Source organism: Macrotis lagotis, chromosome 4, assembly GCF_037893015.1.
Source record: "Macrotis lagotis isolate mMagLag1 chromosome 4, bilby.v1.9.chrom.fasta, whole genome shotgun sequence".
Taxonomy (NCBI): Eukaryota; Metazoa; Chordata; class Mammalia; order Peramelemorphia; family Peramelidae; genus Macrotis; species Macrotis lagotis.
The window spans coordinates 50,140,545-50,163,985 of NC_133661.1; the positions used below are offsets into that span (position 1 = coordinate 50,140,545).

The 23,441-nt window shown below is 44.4% G+C and overlaps 2 protein-coding genes across 12 annotated transcripts in view; both read right to left on the bottom strand.

Annotated features, from left to right (window-relative positions):
• Window positions 1–12,350, bottom strand: part of MAN2C1 (mannosidase alpha class 2C member 1) — a 35,397-nt gene extending 23,047 nt beyond the window's left edge. The window contains exons 1-6 of one of the 5 annotated variants that reach the window (XM_074232749.1): window positions 12,198–12,350; window positions 9,208–9,333; window positions 5,684–5,807; window positions 4,636–4,706; window positions 2,220–2,397; window positions 1,401–1,590 (exon numbers count right to left, since the gene is read on the bottom strand). In XM_074232749.1, coding sequence (XP_074088850.1) covers window positions 1,401–1,590; window positions 2,220–2,397; window positions 4,636–4,706; window positions 5,684–5,807; window positions 9,208–9,333; window positions 12,198–12,304 — 796 coding nt within the window. In that variant the 5' untranslated portion in view covers window positions 12,305–12,350. The other 4 variants (XM_074232750.1, XM_074232751.1, XM_074232752.1 and 1 more) reach the window with 4 other exon arrangements.
• SIN3A (SIN3 transcription regulator family member A) overlaps window positions 9,479–23,441 on the bottom strand; it is a 73,272-nt gene continuing 59,309 nt past the window's right edge. For 5 of the 7 annotated variants that reach the window (XM_074232748.1, XM_074232747.1, XM_074232746.1 and 2 more), the window contains exons 17-21: window positions 21,477–21,650; window positions 20,240–20,332; window positions 18,165–18,259; window positions 17,452–17,659; window positions 15,814–16,783 (exon numbers count right to left, since the gene is read on the bottom strand). In XM_074232748.1, the coding sequence (XP_074088849.1) occupies window positions 16,553–16,783; window positions 17,452–17,659; window positions 18,165–18,259; window positions 20,240–20,332; window positions 21,477–21,650 (801 nt within the window). In that variant the 3' untranslated portion in view covers window positions 15,814–16,552. Of the gene's footprint in view, window positions 9,665–9,869; window positions 10,748–15,813; window positions 16,784–17,451; window positions 17,660–18,164; window positions 18,260–20,239; window positions 20,333–21,476; window positions 21,651–23,441 lie in introns of those variants that run through there. The other 2 variants (XR_012477776.1, XR_012477775.1) reach the window with 2 other exon arrangements.

A 23,441-nucleotide genomic window follows, 5' to 3' on the forward strand; every position in this document is an offset into this window, starting at 1 on the left:
CTCCCCTTCCTTCTTCTGGCTTCCAGCATGTACTCCTCAACAAGGAGGCAGCTCTCACTCTGTCTTGCACACATCACACTCGTTCATTCTGACCTCAAAGTGTTCAGTCTTGCTCCTTCCCAAATCTAAGCTGCCATGTCCTCTGACTCCTTTTGTATCTTGGCTCAGGTCCTATCTCTTCAAGGGGTTCACTAATAGCCTTCAAACAACTATTACCAGTTTTGATCTCCCTATACTAAGTTGTACAATTAGGATTCAATCATAGGCTAAGCATCATGTGGATGGAAGTCAAAGATACCATTCCTGTCTTTGAGAGGACCATAGTTTCTGGGAAAAATAGGATCATTTTCATTCATCTGAATCACCAAAAAGTCTTACATATAACAGGATCAGTAGATGTTGACTGAATGGATAGCAGGATGGATGGATGAAAGTATTCCCTGTTTCCTGTATTTGCATTTCCCTTGTATTCCCTGTTCCCCAAGGTCAGGAACCATCACTTCAACCTCCTCTTTTAATTTAACCTTTCTGATCCATAGGAAGCATTCAGTTCATATTGGCTGATAAATCTTTTTCAAAATGTTAAATGTCATGTTAGTGTCCTGAAAGAGGGGAAGGCAACAAACTCAAACGGACATGCCCCACACCCAAGCTCTCTCACTTAGAGGTTTCTTTTGGATATTGTAAGGCATTAGTCCCCAGTTACCAGGCTCCCAGTCTGATGCTTTCTCCTGTATTCCAGCTAAGCACAAGTGGATATGGTAACATAGAAATGTGCTGATAAATAGTTAACAATTTGTTGGGGGGACAGGAAGGAGGGGAAATAGGTGGGCCTACATACCATTAAGTTTAATTTGCATAAGTAACACTTTCTTAAGGCTACACAATCAATAAAACAATAAATCAAGCCCTGATTTGTAGCAATTCCTGATTTCTGAGGAATAAATGCTCCCATTGAAAATTTAACAATCTTAGAGTTGGTTCTAGCAGACACCTTGGTACAGGCTAAGTAAGAGTTCAAAGAATCATAGAAAAATAGATCTGGAAGGGCCCCTTTAAGAATACAAACTATAAATGTCAAATCTGAAAGAGACCTCAAAATCACTGAACCAAATCACAGAATTTTAGAGCTGGAAAGAACTTTAGAAAATAGGACAGAGGATGTTAGGGGTGGAAGAGACGCTAGGAATCATCTAGTTTAACTCCCTCAGTTGGAAGATGAGGAAACTACATTTCAGAAAGGTGCAGATTTCCTAGAACCCAGATTTCCTAAATCCCAGGAAGTTTCTTCATCCTGACTTTGTCTCTCCCTTCCCATTCCCATCTAGCTCCACTAGTTTCATGAAGAGTTCTTCCTCTGCATATAGACCTTCCCTCTCCCTGGTCAGTCCCCTCCATACCTGAATCAATGTGGCAGTGCCCAATGGCATGAATAGTGTGCTGACTATCCCCATTGCGCTGGCGGAAGATACCCGATGCCAGAGAACGGGCTGTTGAAAAGGTATCAGGTTCAGTTGGTTCACACACGTTTACCATCTGGTTGGCTGTGTAGAGGGCCTGGAAGCTCCGCTGGCTGTCCTCCCCAAGGCTCTAGTTGGGGCAAAAGAGAGATAGATAAGGTTTACACAAGGTAGCAGAGAAAGCTTTCTAGAAGGTCTGGCCTCATTCTACCACCTTTTAGAAGATTTGTCTATGGACAAAAAATTCGCTTCCTTTTTCTCCAAGACAAACACCTTAAAAAACCAGCTTTCCATATCATTCTCCTACTCAAGGGGAACCTGAAACTGTCTGCTCCTCCTTCTATCATTCCAAGCCATTTCAATTGGGCTCAAGCCTCCCATTGCTCCCCCAAACATGCTTTCTGTTTCCCCTACAACTCCATTTCCAAATGCCAAGCAGGTGCCTTGCTCATCTGGCTCTGTACCCTGCCCTAGGATGTTCCCCTTGCTGCTCTCAGTCCATCATCCTCTTCCTCCTCCTCCTCCCTCTTCTCTGCCTATTCAAACACTACTTTCCTTCAAGGTCCAGTTTGGGGAAGGGGCGCCTTCTCTGACTATTCTAGCTCCCACATGGCTCTCCCTTCTCTTACCTCTTCAAATCTAGCACCCAAATTAGAGTTTGGTGTCATCTTGTCTCTCCCTCCTTCTCTCCTGTCCTAAGGACAGGCACCCAGATTTTCAATGATGGAAAAAAGCAATGACACAGGGACTTGTAACTACCTTGGCCATGCCCAGGAGAATTTCCATATCCATTATCAGTTCATGAACATCACGGTGGAATATGGCCATCTCTGCCTGGATCACCCGGAATTTCTTCTCATTGTCAGGTGGAGCAATCATGCTGCCTTTTCCAGCCCCAAAGAGGCCATTGCAGGCAGCTTCTACATACAGTGTCAGGCTGCAGGAGGAGAAATTGCCAGAACTGTAAAAAGTAATTCAGGAGAAAAGCAAAGGTGCAGCCCAGGACTGTGAAGAACTACTTCCTCTCACCCCCAGGGACACCTAATACAGCTCCAACATCAAGTCACTATTGTTTTACACAAGCATTCTTTTGCTGTTTTTGTTACTAATTTTCTTTTTAAAATTTTCTTTAAATCAAAGAGGCAGTGTGGCAGAATGGAAAGGGTCACCTTCAAGTCAGGAAAATCTGGCTGCCCCTCAGACAAGCTGCTTAATATCTTGGGGGGGAAACACACAATTCTCTGACTACAAATTAAAAAGGAGTGGCTGATCTTTACTGGTAGAGAGATTTTCCTCATCAGGAGTTCCTACACCAATGAAATCACAAAGAGAGATCAAATTAAGAGATTTCATGGCTAAAAAAAATGACCACTAGTTAATGAACCTCCAGTAGGGAAGGAAAAAGAAACAGACTCCTATTCTGCATCATGTTGAAAGTATAGCCCTGTAGTACTCTGCCTATCCCTAAGACCAAAGCCTAAGCCAAAGGGTTAGGAAACTGCTTGGTACCACCAATTATCCCAAACTATTTGTTTGCCACAAAATCCCATCTTTTTAAATACCAATATTCTCCTGGTGATGTTCTACAATAACAAATTATGGAACAGAACACTCTCTGAAGAATGTAACCTATTGGGGACCTAAAAGGAAATGGTAGATGGAAGTGGCATATCAACTGAAGATGATGGACATAGAAATTGGCCTAAAAGATATCATGCAAGAAATAGACGATCAGAAAAGGAGGCGAGTCCTATAACCAGAAGGAAGGCTAATGAAGAGAAAGTTCAAGTCTGGCATGAGAAGTTATGGAATGTTAAAAGAAAGAACAGAAGGTTCTAGAATTTGGATCAGTTCTTTTTGAATGGTTTGTGGGAGGGCATGGACAAAAGTCAAACAAACGAGCTGGCTTGGATCAATTGTGAATCATCTACCTGTAGAGTGAATGAGGTCACAGTTCCAATGAAGTCTGAAGTATCTGCCTAAGAGGCTGCATAAATCACTACTCATCACCCCCCACCAAAAAAAAAGAAAGACCTTTATATTTTATTCAATTCAACAGATACCTTCAGTGAAACACACTGAACTAAATGCTGGGACAAATAGATAATTTGGATAAGATTTGATCTTTATTTCCACAAAACTTATATTCTACGAAGCTAGTTAGTATTTCACAAGTATATTTGGGTGACTAAAATAAATAAAAAAATGAAAAATTATCACCTGATTAAACAAGTATGTGGTTTTGAGAAAAGAAATGTACACAGAGAAAACAATTCATGAATTTCCTAGTTGTTCTTTCTCACTGTGGATATAGGCACACACAGTGGTGTATCCCCTATGTCTGCCTAAAAATTCTAGTCTATTTCTCAATTATCCAAATTCCAGATCATTCAGATGTCTGGACCATAACAGGTATTTAAGAGATATGTGTTCATTGTCTAAATGATTGAAGGGATGGTTGTGTGTGGCTGTCCCACTGAATTCCAAATGTAAGTCAACAGGTATTCATTAAAAGCCTTCTATGCTCCCAATCTCTGCCCCAGGGAATTTACAACCCAGTAGGAGCTTGAAAGCTACAGGGAATACGAGAAAACACTAGAAAAAATGCAGAGGAGGCCAGAGAGACACAAGAAATTGCAGCGAGCACCTGGAGCTGTGGAAATCCGGAAGGCCTTCAGTGAAGAGGTGGTACCTGAGGCAGCCTTAAAGGAAGGAAATTATTTGAACAGTCAGATAGATGTGGAAAGAGTTCATTTTGGGTCCAAGGGGTGAAGGGTATACATGTAAAGAAGTAGGAAATGGAGTCATGGATTTGGTGAATGGCTAGTTGTCTAGTCTGACAATGCAGAGTTGGTTAAGAGGTCTAGTACAAAATAAGCCTAAAAACACTGATTGGAGCAATCTGAATTTGATTTTGTAGGTAATAAGTAAAGCTAAGCAGTCTGAGTTTGACTGTGTAGGTAATAAGCAAAGTTTAGATACGCTGAAGATTTCTGAAAAAAAGGGGTTGGTACAAGTGTACATATTGACATCTGTGTCCACATAGGTTTAATATAACTTCATCTAGCTGGTATTCCAGTCCTACCTGGCAATGCCAAACCCCAAACTCCAAACTCCATCAGCTTTGCTGATCCCTTGGGCACTCCCTCCCTCCCTCCAAGGGATTCACACTCGCCTCTGGGGATCTCCTTCCTTCATCTTGTCAGTCAGGATGTAGCTGGTCTTCTCACCCAATTTGGACAAACCCTGAGTGGGGAGGAGAGATCTGGTCCTGAGTCCCCTCAGCTACCAACTTCGGCAGATGACTGGACAGGGGCCCAGATGTGATTGGGAATCCTTTTATCACCTACTGCCCACAGGGTGTTTCCATCCATCTTTTTTCCAGCTCTAGCTCAATAATTCTCAGGGATCAGGGCTGTGGCTAACAAGGAACCTATGCACACAGTCTCCTTAGCTACTTAACCTTTCCCTGGAGCAGCAAAATTACATTTCTTTAACAGTCAGAGTTTATTAGGCAGAAACCGACTGGCCTGTGCAAGGGGTAGTATGGAAACCCAGGGATCTTGACAATTTAGCTCTAGTCCCAAGTCTGCTACTGATTTTCTGTGAGCCCTGACAATCACTTAACTGTTTTGGATTCTCAGTTTTTCTACCCATAAAACTGGAAAACTACTCCCAGGGCTATATTATCTCACCAGAAGATGAGAAACAACTATTTAGGAGCAGTTTCGAAATCTTTGAAAAGTCAAGACAACATACAATTGTTTGTAGTCATTATTCCTCTAAGGACAACTGTCAGTCTAGGAGGGGAGACAGGGAGACTAGAGAAGGAAAGTCAGTCAGTGACTTTCTGGAACCATCAAGGGTCAAACAGCAAGTCACAGGCAGACTCAGGTACAGAACCTACAACTCTGAACCACCCCAGGCCCCATCTGGAACTTGGAGTACCCTAACTTCCCAGTTAGGGAAGGAGAAGTCTGCCCCCCACCTAACAGTCTGAGGAGGGCCAGTTAGAGCAACAGTATTTAAAAATACTTGTGATCCAGACTCTTAAGAAACTCAGGGCAAAAGAAATTCAGACCATTCCCCATCAGGGAGGGGCCTGGCAAGCCTTTTGGGCTTCCCTGTTCCCATGTTCTTTGGAGACAGGAAGTTTAAACTGTCTCTTGGCACTATTCAGTTGTGGAAACAAGTCAAGGAAGGACTCCTATTAGCTGTCTCACCTGGACTGGTTCCCCATTTCTCCACAATAGACCTTCTGTATCACTATCCCAGAGAAAGTGAACTTCATGACCCATCCAATTTTTGGGGATATCCAGCTCCACTCGGATCCAGCAGGTCCACCATCTGCAAAAGACACAAAGAAGAGACCAGGGTTAGACACCAGATGGCCAGGGGACTTTTGCTTGGGAAACATAAAGTCACTTTCAATTGAATTGTGAATATTAGGCTGCCTCTCTTCCAAGCACAATGAAACTAAGAATGCAGAGCATGGAGGAGAAGCTGGTAAACTTCACTCTTATGGATTTTACCATATCAAAATCAGAACAATCACTAAGGATTCATTGAGTGCATTCTAGGGCTTGTGTTGGGTGCTGTGACAACAAATAAAAAGCCAAAGACAGTTTTCTTTCTAGAGTGGAGTAGAGAAGATTCACACACAAAACAACTAGAAAACAGCCAAATGCTACTGTGTGGAATGCAAGACAAGAATGATAAGGACCAGATTCTAGCTGATGAGTTTAGATAAAGGATCCCTAGAAGGCTTCTTGAAGGAGCTAAAATTTGAGCCTTGAAGGCTAAAGATTTGGAGAGGGATCAGTAAGAGAATGAAGGTACAGTGAGAATTCAGGGGAGGTCTTTGGAAGGTGAAGAAAGTGGCATCTTTGCTTTCTTTTGTAACAGGACACAGACCCTGTACACATGCATGCATGCATTTGAAAACACAATTCTAAGAGAACCTGGATTTGAGGGAAGTGTCAATGAAGGCTGATGTGAGAATAAATAATTGTGTATCTGAGATTGTGTTGGATGCTATGAATGATAAAGAAGAAATTTCAGAGATAGTCCTTGAGCCTTAAACAAGTTGGTTGGCTTTGGACAGGCAAACTGTGCAGGGTCATTACCAAACTGTCAAAGTATCCAAATATAAAATAAGTTCCCTTATTAAGTCTGTGCTCATCTTCTGAGCTTTAAATGTGATTGTCATGGGACTCCTCCAGAAGTGGCTTAAAAAAATGTGCTACACATACATCTATTGTGGACCCAGAGGCACAATGCACTTTTGGGGAGAAATGCCACAAGCTGTGATGAGAAGTATGGGATCACTAAGTCGTAACATTAAAATTTGTGCTAAAGGGACAGAGTTAAACAAGAAGGAATCCTTTTACTCTTAGACAGGTCTAATTCCCTGACAATAATCACACTAAGCAGCCTCAGCTAGTTAGCTCTCCAACCCAAATCAAGAGTCATTTCCCCCACCCTAAGAAGAAAAAAAGTGATTTAAGGTAGCTCTACTGTGATAACTTAGCACAATGAACGTGGATCTGAAATCAGAGGGTCCTTATTGCTGCTCCTTATTGCTCTAGGATGTTGGGTAAGTCACATCTATAGGTGCCAGTTTCTTCATCTAAAAAGGAAGGGGCTGTATGATCTCTAGTAGAAAGAAGGGAAGAGAGTATCTACTTCAAAGGGAGGTGATAGGGAATCCCTGAAAGTTAGGGGCTGACCAGATATATCCACGGGGATACATTGTCTTGTGGCAGGCTGCAGAATGGAATGGGTCTGAACTAGTATAATGGCTGACCAAGTTAAACACTGAAATTCAGCAACCAGCCTTGCTTCTCATTTCCATCCCCCGATGGTCTTCACCCTTCTAGTCAACAGTGATGTAGACATATAGATGACACATTTTAATCATTACATAAGTATTAGGTATCTGAGGCCAGATTTGAACTAAAGTCCTCCTGACTCCAGGGCTGTGCTCTTATCTACTGTGTCACCTGGTAGCCCCTGTGTACATCTACTTTATAGTTACAGGGTCACTGTACATACTGCTTCTATGTTGTAGTCTGCCAGAGATCATCTCAAATGTGGATTCCATCTTCCGGGACATTACTGGTCACTTGGGGAAGATTCTCCCCATTGGAGGGCCAGAATTTGTCCATCTGTGAAATGGGAATCATGGCCTTGAAGGCCCACCCTAATCCAAAGGTGACAGTCAGAGCTGATGACAGTAGAGGACAGTTCTCTCAGGGAACCAGCGTGCTAACAAGATGGTGCAGTGTGACAGAAACATTGTTCTTGTCTATCATCAGGCCCTGGAATCTATCTTTGAATCTCAAAGATTTCAATTTGGTGATCTGCACAAAAAAGTCTTTGACTTTTGAATTTGCATTTTCGTACTATCTATGGTAAAGGATTCCCAGCTCTAGGGAGGTAATGATTCCAGATATCCATTGTGAGCTTAAGAAATGTCGCAAAAATTCTCCAAACAACTTCAAATGAATTTTAATTGTTTTTTAAAAAGCACATATATTTTCCCCTCACGTAAGCTCTTTCCTAACTACTTCAAACAATAGTGTGAGAAACAAGGTCTAGTACTTAAAGCAAAAGAAATCTCATACTTTTCATTTGAATTGAAGAAGTGTCTACTAAGCAAAAGACTAGCAATGGGCTTGAGGATGTTTAACCTGGAGAAGACTTTCCAAATACTGGAAAGGTTTACCTAGGGCAATAGGATTAGACAGTCTAGGTACCTCTAGATGGTTGAACTAGGAATAATCAGGAGTGACAGGGTGGCAGATTTTAGTTTGATATAAGGGGAAACTTCCTAGCAATTAGAATTGCCTATACTGAAATGGGATGATTTGTGAGGGAGTGGGCTCCCAGTCTTAAGAGTATTCAAGAGCTTTAAATGGGATTCATGTATCAGGTAAGGTGCTTTAACTTATACTATAGGGATCCTTTACAGTCACAGGTTCTAATTCTAATTTTCTTTTTCTTTTTTTTTTTTTAACTTTTAGGTTTTGCAAGGCAAATGGGGTTCCGTGGCTTGCTCAAGGTCACACAGCTAGGTAATTATTAAGTGTCTGAGGCCAGATTTGAACTCAGGTACTCCTGACTCTTGGTCCAGTACTCTATCCACTGTGCCACCTAGCCACTGCTAATTCTAATTTTCTTTTTTTTTAGGTCTTTTTTTTGCAGGGCAAATGGGGTTAAGTGGCTTGCCCAAGGTCACACAGCTAGGTAATTATTAAGTGTCTGAGGCCAGATTTGAACTCAGGTACTCCTGACTCCAGGGCTGGTGCTCTATTCACTGTGTCACCTAGCCACCCTTAATTTCCTAATGAGAATCTGGACATCAGCTCAGTCATCCATTTGACCTAGTGCAAACCACTTCCCCCCTCCAGCCTTATTTGCTCATTAGTAAAATTCACTTCAATTGAACAAACACTTAATAAGCACCTGCTATGTCCAAATCACTGTTTGAGGCACTAAGTACAAAAATGAAAAATGAACTAGACAATTTCTGAGTTCATCTTGGCTATAAATCAATGATTCTAAGATCAACAATCTAAACAATGGATAATCAAAGACTTAGAAAATGAACCAACTTCTTCCAATTTTCCCAAATGAACCAACTTCTTCCAATTTCCCCCAATCATTCACTAGAAGAAGAGGGGCTTCCCGGAAGCTCTGGCTGTTTTCCCCACTTTGCTCTGTCCCCATATCCAGTGGTACATACGTGGGCCCAAAGGTATCACCAACTTTGATCTTGCGGAAGTTCTGCTGAATGGCCTGTTCATATGGTATCCGTTCCGAAGTCATGAAGTAAGACAGTGATTTCACGGGATGACTTTCTCCATAGAGCCTAGGAAGAGAGACATAAACATGTGCAGATAGGTGGGGCGGGGGGGGGGGGCGCGGGGGGGTAGAAAAGAGCACTGGATGTGTGTGTTTCACCTCCTCATCTATAAAGTAAGGATGAGAGAACACCTTGAAGGCTGGTACTCACCTATGACAGTTCCTATCATATCAGACAGCCCAGTGTGCTTGCTGTCTTGGTTAAGTTTGGAGAGGATTAATAAATTCAATTCAGTTGATGGAGTACTAGATTTGGAGTCAGGAAGAGCTGAGTGACCTGGGTAAGTCTCTTAACCTCTTCAATTTCCTCCACTTTTCTTTGTGTTGTTATTGATTTCCTTGCCAAGAAGAGAATATGGCAGTCAAGGGCAACACTAGCTTAGAATATAAATTCATTTTGAAGTTATACATAGGAAAATGGTAGAAAGTTATGAACAGGATCACCTCACAAAAAGTGAGAATTCTAGCATTAAGAAGATGAGATTAAGCAGGATTCAATGCCTACTCAAGATCAGGCACTTATTTGATCTGTGGGGGTGGGGGTGGGGAAATGTTTGATGTAAGGATGGCATAAAACCAAATTAAGATAGATCATCCCAATAATACTAAAAGATGAATCTGGGAAGACAACCAATAAGAATGGAACCATTTTGTCCATTTGACCAAAATTTTGGACTGAGGAAGAGGAAATAATACCAAAGAAGATAGTCTGGTAGAATGTAAAGAACACTAGAATTCAAATCAGATGAGTTGTTGATGAATCCTGGCTATGCCATTTATGACCTTGTGTAACCTGGACATGTCACCAACCTCTTTGGAGTTCATTTGTCAAATGAGGGGGTTGATAAGATGACCTAAAAGTAGGGCAGTGCTGGGAAGTGTTTAGGAACCAGCTGTCTGGAGAAAAAAATGCATACCTGTACACTATTAAGTTTTATCCTCATTATTAAAATGTTCTACATTTCTTAAATCTAGACAATCAATAAAACAATAATTCAAGCCCTGATTGGTACCATTGCTGATTTCCAAGGTATAAATGCTCACACTAAAAATATATCTTTCTCCAGGTAATTCTGCATTATATATCAATGCCTCTGCTGGGTTTTCCTTCTAGGGAACAGTCTCCTCCCAGTAAGTATTCACCTGAAAACTCATACCAGTAGATTGCCTCAGTTTTTGATTCTCAACACCTTCTCCACTCCTCAGTTGCCTCTCCTTTCTGACTGGAGGACTGGTAGAGCAACAAACTCCTCTCAGAACCTTCTTTTATAAAGGGCTCTGAACCTCCAGAATTTCCATATCAGCAGTTCAGCTTGGTTTCAATTCCAGAGAGCATCATACTCCAGTATCAGGTACCTCATGGTGCACCCCCACTTTGAGGGCAGGGACTGTAGTTTTCTTATTTGTATCCCCAGCAGTGCCTACATTGAATTGAAATTTAACAACCAGCTGTTGCAAAGCAATGAGTTGGCTCCCACTTGCCTATAAACTACCTTTAAGTTTAGGACCTTATGGGGTGTGGCTAGGTGGCATAGAACACCGGCCCTGGAGTCAGGAGGACCTGAGTTCAAATCCAGCCTCAGACACTTAATAATTACCTAGCTGTGTGGCCTTGGGCAAGCCACTTAATCCCATTGCCTTACCAAAAAACCCTCATATGTATATGCATATATATATATATAGATATAGATATATAGATATACAAATATATATATATATGCAATTTTGAAAGAGCTGAAGGATAAATTTTTGAGATATCAGAAAAAGGGGAAGATACTGAATGTGGGGGAGGGAAGACAAGGTCTGTATTGTCATCCATATTTACTGACCCATATGTTTACTTTCTTATCTAGATAAAAATCTTCGTCAGTATTATCTACACCTATATTAGGGTATCTGATTAAAATGAGAACAAGTTGCTTTTGTAAACAATGTTGTACAGCAAATATTTGCAGTCACACAAATGATACAAAGATGTTTGAATATCCCACTGTCTTTCTCAATTAAAAGTTATGTTCCAGTAGAGCAAAATAGAGCCATTTAAATGCTTTCTTCTCAAACTGTCACCTGCTCCTATGTTAAAGTTATACAAGATTTTTGGAAGAACAAAATTCAACAAAAATAACTTTTACTTAAGGATCCTCTACCAATCCCAACACGACACCAAGTTGGAAAGAAAAGCCCATCACAGAAAATGTTCAGCGAAGTTCAAACAGAAGAGGACATCTGTGTGGATGTGAGCTCACCCAGATGCTCTTGCTTGCAGATGCTACAAAGCCTCCTAAATAAGATCGCTAACTCCTCAAAGGAGTTCGCACGAAGAGCGCACACAGGAAAAAACAACGAAATGAAGAACAGTCCTCTCCTGACCCGACACATGCAACTCCTAACATGGACAGAGCGAGGAGCTAGGCAACGGAATGGCCAAGAAGTGAGGCGTCTTACAGGGCGGGAGACTGGACTAGCCTGCTTCCACGAGCTCACAAGTGTGGAGACTGCAGGGGCCCTTGGTTCCTCCGGCTCCAGCCCGCCATGCGTCCCGCAGCGGAGCGGTGCGCGGTGCGTCCGCTCCGCAAGCGGCCGGGCCGGGCCGGGGCGGGCCGGGGCCGGCGGCTCCGCAGCGCGAAGCCTGCCCACCCGCACCCGGCGCCTCGGCGCGGCGTCCTCGGGCCCCCACGCCCGCCCGTGCGGGGCCCCTCCCCCTCCCCCTCCCCCTCCCCCGGGAGCTCCCGCGGCCCGGGCGGGAGGGCGGGGTCGTTAGGCGGAGAGCGCTCCGGGACCACGCGCGTTCCGCGGGCGCCCGGGTGGGGGCGGGGCGGGGCGGCGGGAGCTTCCTCCGCGCGGCCCGGGGCCGCCCGCCCGGGCCCTCACCTGCCCCACAGGTTGCAGTCGGTGAAGTACAGGGGCGACAGGAACTTCTCCACCCGCTCCAAGGTGGTGCGCCGGTGCTTCAGCACCAAGGCCGGGGCCGCCGCCATCGCCGCAGCCGCAATGGTCGCTTCAGCCGGCGGCTTCCGCTCGGCGGCCGGGGGCAGGCTGCGCACGCGCGGACCGGAGGCCCGGAGGGGGCGGAGTCGCCCCGCCCCCGCCGGAAGCCCGGAGGCCGCGGGGGGCGGCGTGTGCGCAGGCGCCGCGCGAGCGGAGGCGAAGCGGGGAGCGGGGCCGGCCTCCGGGCTGCGGCCCGTGGCCCGCGTGTCCGAGCCGCCCGAGGGGCGGGAAGGGGAGGCCCCCCACGGGCGGCCCGCGCCGGCCGCGTGCCCCGGCTCCGACTCGCGGGCCGGGATCGGGACGACTCCTGCACCGACTGGAGCCCTCCTCAGTCCCGTAGACACAGCAGCGGGCTTCCGTGGCCGCCCGAGGCCCACTTGGAGCCGGGCCCTCCGGACCCCAGGGCCGGGGCTGGCCACCGCGCAGCCCAGCCCCCCCCCCATATAGTCTTTCTACGAAAGCACACCGTATCTGGCGAGTGGTCCTGTCCGCCCTTCTGGGACGCTTACTTCATTGTTTAACGAAGGGCAAAGGCTGGGAATCCGAGAAGGGGCCCAAAGTCTCGGGCAGGGTGGGATGCCCGCGTGTCAAAGGAAAAGGGGGGTGGTGTAGGTGGAAAATAATATTCCTGAATAGCCATGTCTCCGCGTCTCCATAGTGATGCATCCGTTTGCACATACTGAGGCTTGGGACAAGTCGCCAACCCATCTTGGCCCCTAGGTCACTACTGTGGCTGTCCAGGACCTATTGTTAGCTAGACTAATCCTGTGGCATCATTGGCAAAGGGGGCGAGGAGCAAGGTCCTTTCCAGCTTTTCAGCCTAGCCTTAGGTTCCTCTTCTAGGTACTGAAGGCAAGGACAATACTGGTCTAATCAAACTTCCAGTCCTCTCCACACTGGCCAAGCCCCTCCACCGGGCTTTGGATGGCAGTACCCTGGGGACAGAGTCCTCTCGCCAAGGTTAGATCCACATGGGCGTGGTGTCTGGTCTCCGGGTTATGGTGGTTTTATCACATATGGACGGTGCTATGACCTAAACACTGCTTGAAGCAGATGAACCAGTGCTAAACATGATCTGTGCATGAGCCTGAAGAATCTTCCACCGAAGCTGGAGCACCTCATTATTTTCCATGCTATTTTAAGCAAGAAAAGAATTTAATATCCTCCACTAAAGCATTAAAACTGACCCTGTTCTTTTAAGGATACCAACAGAGTGCAACCTCTGGCAAGTCCTCTCAAAATAGCTTGTGAATTTGGGCCAGGTTGGTGAAGGGCCAACTGGCATCAGTTCATGAAGGCTCCTTCTTCCAAAGCTGGCCACTAGGTGATCATTTTTTTAACCATCAAAACTCAAGACAACTTCTTTGCTTCCATAAAAGTACTCATACTCATCAAGTTTTTTAATTCAGGTTTTTCACCAAAAAATAGTGAATGCTTCTCCCTTGACTTGCTAAAACAAAGTTATTGTACACAAAGCTGAGTTTTGGTCCCCACCCACTGTATGTGAATGGGAGCCGAGTTTTTCCCTGCAACAAATTAGATTCATTCTTCCAATTTCTAGATTGTATTTTTTGTGTGTCTGCATCTAACTTTAACTAAAACCAGAAAGCATGAATTTGAAATTCTAAGAAATAATCCAAATATTTGATACATATTAAATGAACAATTGCATTTCCCTTAACTCAAAGAAATAAAGGATGTCTAGGAATGGAAATGAGTATTCAAGGGTAAGCTTTTCCACAAACCTTCAACTTCATCTTTACTTGAGTTGAAACGAAGGTTAACACCTCGGCGGTTTTTTCTCCCTACTGAGAAACCAGAAGGAAAAAAGATACATATATATACACACACACAGATATGTATATATGTATACACCACACTTAGCCCTGATATTTTAATGGAAATACTGCACTACAGTCAAGTTTACAACATTTTTTTTTATAGAAATCACATGGAAAGGTGGCCAAAGTCACAGTACAGAATACAAAAAAGCAAAAATAAAAGGAAAATTTTGCTATCTTACAGGCTGGGAACAGAGCTTGGAGCTCCAATGTCAGACATCGGGAGGAATGAAAAACTCAAGTGTATTACCCACCCTGCTTGCACAAGGTCTTATTTTTATACATTTAAAAATAAAATATTCTTATCAAAAAAAATCTGAGGTGTGGGGGATGCCATATTCCCCAAAGCCCCTTCCTGAGTAGATGTAGGGTCTTATTCCAAGCCACTTCGGATGATCTTCTGCACCACTCTGTCCTGCCCTGGACCACCCCTCTTCTTGCAGGAGGCTCTCTAGTCCACCCACAACCACAGGATCCAGGTCCCTTTCTCAAACCTTTCCACCAGATGGGATGGGCAGTTTCTTCTATACTGTGGATTCACTCCATCTTCTTTTCACTTGCACCCCTTACCCACATTTTTAAGACAAAAAATATATCAAATAAAATAAAAACAAGTCTCATATACACAAAGAAGCCTGTCTCCTCTTCTGAGCCCCCTGTAACCCCCACAGTCAGGGGATTTATTTCTTGAAGGACTGTTAAAGCTCCAGGGTCAGGAGGCTGAAAGCCACACAAATACAAAAGCATCCTGGACAGATATTAGTGTTTGTGTGGGTCTTGGCTTAGAAATTCAGGCTGATCACTTCAAAAATCCCAGTCACATACATTTGAACACCTGCCAGTTTTACAGATTTAAACTTCTATAATTAAAAAAATATATATCCCATGTGTGATTTTTGCTAGTGAATTGTATCACAAAATTTCTTAACTCGCTAGCTCCCTTTATATACAAGCACTCCCTACCCACACACACACACACACACCAGCAATATACTCATGGGCACAAACACGCATACTCAGTTCTTTCAAATACTGGTTTGGTATTTAAGATGTTTACCCTCTCCCCATTCCCCAATACTGAGAAGAAAAAAATAAATGAAAATCAAAAAGCATAGCTTGACAATTTCCCCCAAGTGAAGGGTTTTTTTTTAAAACTAGAAGACAAAGCAGATGTAACGGTTAGCTAAAAGAATAAAGTTTCATTTGTTTTAAAAAGTCAAAAGAGAAACTTTACACTGGAAGCAGGCTGCTTGAGCTGCTTTGTCGATATATCCTAGTTTTAACCATTTAAAGCAAAATTCACACTTCCCGCTTGAAATCTTAAGCCAATGAACTGTTAACATTTGACAAAACTACGTGTTTGTTAAACAGTGTCTGTCTAGCAGGACCAGGGGTTGAGAATGTTTTTCTCATGTAAGAAGCAAGCTTTATTTATTACAAAAAAGGGGAGGGGGAGAGGCAAAGGGGACAAAAGTTTCACACAAAAGCACTACAATGGTACTCCCTTTGGTAAAAAGTGTAATAAATGTCTTGTACATCTGTTTGTAAAGACTAAATCTGAAGCCCCCCAGTACTGTGGTGCACAAGAAGCTAGAACAGTTCTGCTAGCACATCAAAGCATATTTCCTTTAATAAAAAAAAAATTGACAGTATGTACATTATTTACACAAAAGGGGGGGTGTCATGTTAAAACTTTCTTTGTGTGCAAGAGTGTGTGTGAGAAGAGCTGGTGGACGGCACTAGGCTAGACTAGTAAACAAGCAGGTACAGAACAGTTCTGTTGGAGCTCAAAGGACCAGCTGGTTTGACCTAGGGGAGGCAGGAGCTCAGGAACCAGAAGACAAGAGAGGAAGGCATGGGGGCAGGGCAATCCTCCAAATCCACTGCACCCAAGTCAAACTCCAGGGCCCAGTTACTCTGCAAGAGACCTGGATGCATGGGGGAAGGACCCAAGGAAAACAACTCCTGTTAGAGGGGGCTTCAGGGTTTAGAATGTCTCTGAACTGAAAGTCCTTTCTCATCAGTCCTCCCAAAGCCCCCCAACCCCCCCCACTCCCGTCTAGTCGAGCACGCACAGTGTCCGGTTTGCTCATTCAATGCCCAAGCTGTGGAGAAGGAGGGCTCAGCACCGCTGGGGGAGGGGAGTATGATCCTCAGCAGGGACCCGCCCTCCCTTTCTAGGGAAAGCCTGGGAGTCCCAGACCCCTGGAAATAGAAGTCCCCACCTAGGTTTAAAAAAGGATCCACGCTCCCCAATGATAGCCCAGCCAGGGAGAAGCTGTACCGGCTGCACACTAGTCATGTGGCCACGTCCCAGAGACACAGTGAGGTCTGAAAGGCATCGTGCTTGAACCCTTGATGCGCGGAGACACACACGCCACACATCCGCTCTGGGAGTTAGGGCGTCTTGAAGACTGTGCCGTACTTGACGCGATACTTGTTGATGCTCACAAAGTGTAGGGTCTCTGTGTCGCAGGTGGTGGTGCAGGGTACCAGGCCTTCCAGCCCTTCCCCCATCAGCCACTTGGTGGTCTCAGCTGCCATCTCACGGCTTACATGCTCCTTGGTCCATTTGTCTACCCAGGCCTGGAACCGCTGGTGCAGCCGCTTGCTGACGCGTTCATGGGACTGCCAAAAAGACAACCAGGAGTTTAGCACATTACTATGACTACTGAGTTGACACTCCCACTAATACAACTCCTTGTTCCCTTTTAAGCAACTTTATATCCAAGACCGGAACAGAAGCTGCGAACCAGCTCACCAACAACACGTGTTCCAGGACCACTTCAGTCAGCTGGTGAAGCCCCTCACTCACTCTTCACCCAGGCATCTCAGCCACTTGTGTCCCTTGCCTTTAATTCCATTTCTGTGCTCCCTTCTTGACTGAGCAACCCTGTCATGCCTGGTGAACAGGGGATCAGGAGACACCCAGACAGGGACAAACAACTACTTTCTGCCAAAGCCCTGAACGGTTTCCAGAGGCATTCCTGCATCTCATTGATCTGCACTTCTCTGATTTAACTGCATGACCATAAGTGACTAGTAAGAGGGGCACAAGAGGCAGACCATCCATCCTCCTGCATTAAGACCCATCCCCTTGGCTCTGAACCTTCTTCCTATCTAGCATAACCCCATTTCCCCTGACTTTGAGGAGGAAGATGATTAGAAATGGGGGGGGGGGGGGGGGGAGTGGCTGCTTTTGCTGAGATCAGGATTCTGCTGACCAGCTGTGGCCCTACAGAGGAGGAGAAGAAAAGGAAGGAAGGCCCCAAGCAAGTGGGTCCCTCTGCTCTCACCTGCTGAGCACGCAGCAGAGCCGTCCTCCGGTACATGTAGTCTTCTGACTTGATCACATACACCATCTTATAAGAATTCAGTTTGAATCGACACTCCAGCTTATCCAAACTCTCCACATTTTCCATGCTCTTCTTGCTGTTTCCATCTTTGCCTTCCTTCTCTTGCTGTTCCCGCCCACGCTGACATTTACGGATGCGTCTTAGATTCCTGTAAACCAAAGAATCCCTTCGAGGATTAGCTCTTCTCCTGGAAACAGCTTTGGAGAGGCTACCTGGGCCCTGGGACACCTCGCTGACTTCAGCCTGAGGGCAGCTTGTCCAATGCCAAATACCAAAGGTCACTAATGAAGAAAAAGCCAGGCAACCAAACTCAGGCAAAATGCCTCCTGGAAGGTTCTGTGCTCAATACTAAGGATGGGGATTATCTCTAGTCTTCAACTCTATCTCTGGGCAAGGCAGCAATATCACCCATTTTGTTTAGATCCTCAAATGAAGCATCAGAAATGCATGATTCAAAATAGCTATAAAAGCAGACTTTCCTGAAACTACTGTTTTGGGGAACAGCACTGCAAATTTGGACAAGAGTCTGTCAAAAAGGAGGTTGGATCAAAGACAAGGGAATCAGTTATTTAATGTGGATCTGGTTTCACATTATGGCATCTCTGATCGACATAGGTTCACCCTCATAAGCAGACACAATAGGCTTCACTCACCTTGGCAGAAATACTGGCTTCTGGGCCAGATGCTCTCTGAGTTCTGGGGAGGTAGTATCTGAGTTTACATAGCGCTCGACATAGTCTGACCATCGCTAAAAGTGGCATACAAAAGCAATTTTTAATAAGACTGTCACTATTCAAATTTAGCAGCCATAACACTTCAAAAACATTCTAGAAAAGTCAAAAATCTAATCATCTCAAAATTTTAATTGAATGCCTAAATACAACAAAAATGTTTATAAGTTCTGATAGAAAATATCATCTTTAGCATTTTCCCTCACCATATTATGAAAATTAAATGAGAAGATATCTCATCCCCAATGATGAAGGCAGACCATGGTGTGGGAAAAACTTTAGAAGAATCACTTCATTTAAGGTTGTATGTTTCTTGGGGGATTCAAAGATGTGGTAGCTGCCCTCAAAGAGTTTGACTTTTAGTCAACAAGGTCTACTGGATAGGATTTTGGAATAATGTGTCCTATCCCCTTTCTTTTACAGATCAATAAATTCAAAAATGGTTAAGTTCCTAAGACACAGTAGGTAACAGAACACTTGGACTCAAAGCAAGGGCCCCTCCAAATTCAATACCTATATCCATGAAAAAGAATGACACAGATAACAATGTATAGCGTGGAAATTCACATGGCAAACCCAGTATGTGGTTCATTCAGGCAAAAGTTATGGGCAAGACTTGGGGGGAAGCGGGGAGTGTCCTCCCAACACCCCCAGGGGCTGGCCCAGGTCTTCCTGATGAGTGACTATTCTCTCTCAAGTCACCAAGTACATGCTGACTAGGGAATTACCCTGGGAGAAGTCAGCTCTTTCAAAGGAAGGAATCTTTGTTTCCACCTACTCACTGACTCTCCTACTTCAGACCTCCATCCCTGTTCCTTGGGACTCTCTCTTTGCAGCCTGGATCCTCATGAGTCTCCCTTCCTTCTCCACTCTCTTCTACTTGCAGCTCCAAAGTGCAGTGCCAGCCACAGCACTTCCCTACCCATCCAACTCCAGGGACTCCCCCATTGCTCTGGGATGAGGACCCTAGACAGGGCAATGGAAACAACAGACTTGGACCCCTGCCTCAGACATCTATTAGTTGGGCGACCTGTTAAGTCACTTAATCTCAGTTTCCCCAGATGTAAAGAGGGGATATAGAGTATTTCCTCATAGAGTTGTGTGAGAATCAAGGGAAATGACATGTCTAAAGTGCTGGCCTTAGAGAGCTATAATGCTAGATGATGTGGGTGGGTTCCCTCCCTTCCCAGCCTGGCCCCAACCTAGCTCTGTCGCCTTCTAAACTATAGGGCTTTCCTACTGTCCTCCCATCTCCACACTCTCACCCAGGCTGGCTCCCCTACCTCACTCCTCAGCCTCTTGGAATCCCTTGTTTCCTTCAAGGCTGCTTAAGCAACACTTTCTTCTAAAAACCTTTCCTGGATCCCTTAGCACTATTTTTGAGGGCCTGTACACAGGGTCTACCCTATAGACTACAAGCTATTTGGGAGGAGGACAATTTCCTTCGGTCTGCAACCCCCAAGGCCAGCAAGGTCTGGTCCAGAGTTAAGTGTTTCATAAACACTCCCTGAGAAGGCAAATTCAAAGACAGTAAATGCTATGGCTTCTTCAGGATGCTGAGTTACCCAACCACCATGTGCTTGATTACAGTATTCTTGCCTCAGTTTACCTTCTGCTTAAGTAGGGCAGGACTCTAGATTATTAATTAAAAAGAAAAGTGCAAAAGAGGTCCCAAAGTTGGAACAAGGCTCCATCTTCACGATGAACCCCAAAGGACCTCTTGCAAAATCCTGCCCTTTAGCAGGATTCCACTGGGAATAACCTATATCTTTTGACAGACTAATGGGCTGACCTCACCACACTGGGCTCCTGCGAAGTGTGACAGCTCTGGCAGGAGAGGAAGGAACAAGAGTCATGCCAAAGGACCAGAACAGGCCCCTGAGGACAACCAAAGAAGACACGTGGCTGGATAGACTGGGTAGAAGTACATAATATATGCTAATCTGCACAGGAAGATGCAAGATCTTGCCTGTGACCTCTGGGTGAGGGGTTCCTACCTCTGCCTCCACAGGGTCATCCGAGTTCTCTTCTTCTGTGTCTAGCAGCTCGATTGTCAGCTGAACTTGGCCTCGGCTCTGAATGAACATGAGCTACAAGGGAGAGAAATAAAATTAAGTACTCCCCAAAGGTGAAGCATCCTGGGACAGAGAAAGGAAGGATGATGAAGTTCAAAGATTACTTACAAGACACACACACACACACACACACACACACACACACTCTCTCTCTCTCTCTCTCTCTCTCTCTCTGTGTGTGTGTGTGTCTCTGTCTCTCTCTTACACATGTATTAAAAACCTTTGGCAGCTACTGGCAAGATGGCATGTAGATAGTTTATGATACAGCATAGCACCCCACTGGTCAAGCTCAGGGTCCAGTTACAAGTTGACTACCATCTATTTTTCTTAATTTTACCAACAGCTATGTAACATAATAATGAAGCCTTCACTGAAGGAACAAGATGAGTCTAAGGGGCAGCAAAACCATCTCACTGACTCACATGAAGATGCTGACAGAAGGCAATCAATCACCCAGTGAGTCTTGAGTTTCTAAATCATGATGGTCAGCACCCTCAGGCAAGAACAAGTCAGAGAACCTTGCATGTGGGTCCTCCCACTCAAGGGTGATAGAGATTTTGACCCTATGTCTGAGGGTGGATCTAGGAAGCAAAACCTGACTGATCTACTACCTTCAAGACACACATATGATGGCTACATGACAAAGATTCCCAATCATATCAATCGTTAAGGACAAATCTTTTAAGCTACATCAAGGCTGGGACTGAACCAGAGATGGCCTACATAGCTCTTTCCCAGGACTAGGCCATGAAATCAGGCAAATGGAAATAGTCCTGGGCAATCAAAACTAGAAAGAACTTAAGCTGCAAGTCCAAGCATTCCGGTTTCTTCCTGTGGAGGAAGGGGAGGGAAGTTGGGGGGGGACAGGATGGGGAGGATGACCAGGAGCCCAATTTGGCATGAGTTCTAGCTCTGCTGCTCATTTGCTAGTGACATGTCCTCATAACACCAATCATGTGAAGCCACTTGGCAGGGTTGGTCTGAGAATCAAGTAAGATCTGTGTCAAACACTCTAAAGCTGTCATGCACAAAACAAATGAAAAGGTGAGCATTATTGCACTGACAGTCTGGTGAAATCAAGCTGGTCTAAGAGGGTCAAATGGCTCCTTTGCTTGGGCTTCTGCCCCTGCCTGGGAACGCTAGGCCTCTGAACTCTCACCTTAAAGCAGTTCTCATCTGACATGAGCTGCTCTGCTTTACGCTGATACGTGGACTCCATGAGGGTTCGAGAGGTCTGTGTATTGAGGGTGCCGCCTGTGGCACTGTTGCTGTTTTCTGATAAGTAGAGGTCAGTCACTTGTACACAAATTTCATCACTCACAATGTGCTGGAGCTAGGAAGGTTAAGGAAACAGAATCTCAGAACATGGGACCATACATATACTAAGACAACAGCTCTACTTTTCTCAACCTCTTCATGCTCATTCTACTGGAGGAACGCAGAAGTTTGCTTCAAGAGGAAAAAAGCAAAGACAAAAATCATAATTTCTTAAGTATTGCATTAGTATTACTGTAGAAATTAAAAAAAGATGAAGCTGGGCCAATGTGTTTTGGCATTGCTGAACATGCTTAGAAAACAATTGATGAACTCAATGGAACAGAATACTGACATGGTCCTCTAATATTAATTAACTCTGCATTCACTTAAGGATAACTACAATACATTTGGACAACGATTACCAGTTGGAATTTCATGACTGTCTTATTAAATAAATCCTGCTTTTGTCAAGTCTGGTATTTAGAATCTTATGGAATATTATTAGCCATATTCCATCTCCCCAAATCCTTAATGTATTTTATGAGAAATTAAAACTCCTCTGAGTGGAAAATTCAAATAATGGGGGAAAGTGAAAGCAGAGAATGAGAAGAACAGAAAACACAAAGCAACATCCATCTGTAATCATCTTATTACTTTACAACAGTCACTGGTACTCAGGAAGCTTTCCTACTGGCAGAAAGCACTGTAACTCAGACTTTTAAAAAATAGAACAATGGAAATAATTGTTTTAAGAAATACTAATAATCACAACAAAATAAAGCCTGAATTCTAGAAGAAAATCAGAAAATGATGGTAAAGGAAGATAAGTTTTTCAAGTTTTTCCTAACATTTCCAAGTCATCCTGAGACCCAGATGGCTCTGGAGAAAATAGTGAAACTGGTGAATTGCATAGCACCCCCTCAACTCAAATCCAATTCATGCGCTTGTCATGGCATCACTTCCCTGATGTCACGGTCTTCTTTGAGAATGAAGGACAACAAAACAATCACCAGCAAGTACTAAGCGGCAGTTATGATCTCCAAGAGGCTGTTTCCCTGAAATAATCAAGGATTTTTGATGTCAACCATTGGTATTCTCAGGAATAAAGTAGTTGGGAATACTGAAAAGTAGAGCTTTAAAAGAAATTTGGAGGACCTAGCCTTGGGGTGAAAGCCAGGGTTCCCAAACATCCCATATAATGCCTGTGCCAACTCAGGACCTTCTTCAGGCTGATGTCATGGTATATGTCCATCAGTCCGGTATCCCTAGAACACATATACAGCAGCATGGAGTAGCAGGATCATTGGATTTAGAATCAAAACACTTGATTTTGATTCTGACTCTGGAGCTTTTCCTCTTTAATCATGGACCCACCTCTTACTTTCTGGGTCTGTTTGCTCATCTGTGTAAACTGCCTGGCTGAACCAAGTGACCTCTGAGGCCCCCCAGTCTCAAAGATTCTAACTGGAGTGTGTACTTATTACTTGTCACCTTCTGACACTGTTGGACTTAATGATTTCAAAAGGACAGGATGCTAAGATAAAACCTCAGGGTATAAAGGACCAAAACAAGAGACCACACTCTTTAAGATAAAAAAGTTTCTTACCTCTAAACCTTTCATGCTGCAAGGTGAATTTCCATTGCAAGAGCCCAGGCTCGCTCGCTCGTGCTCTCCCCCCACGCTCCCCTTTCTTTTTAAATCATCATTTCTTTAAGGGTCATCAGAAAGAGCCCCCCTTACTCCTGCTATTAAATGTCCTTGACATAATTCCTTGATAATTGTATGTAAAACTATATAATGACAGCTCTTTGAGGAAGAGGTCAGTTTCCTTCTTAGTGACGAAAGCTGAAATCTTCTACTGTGCAG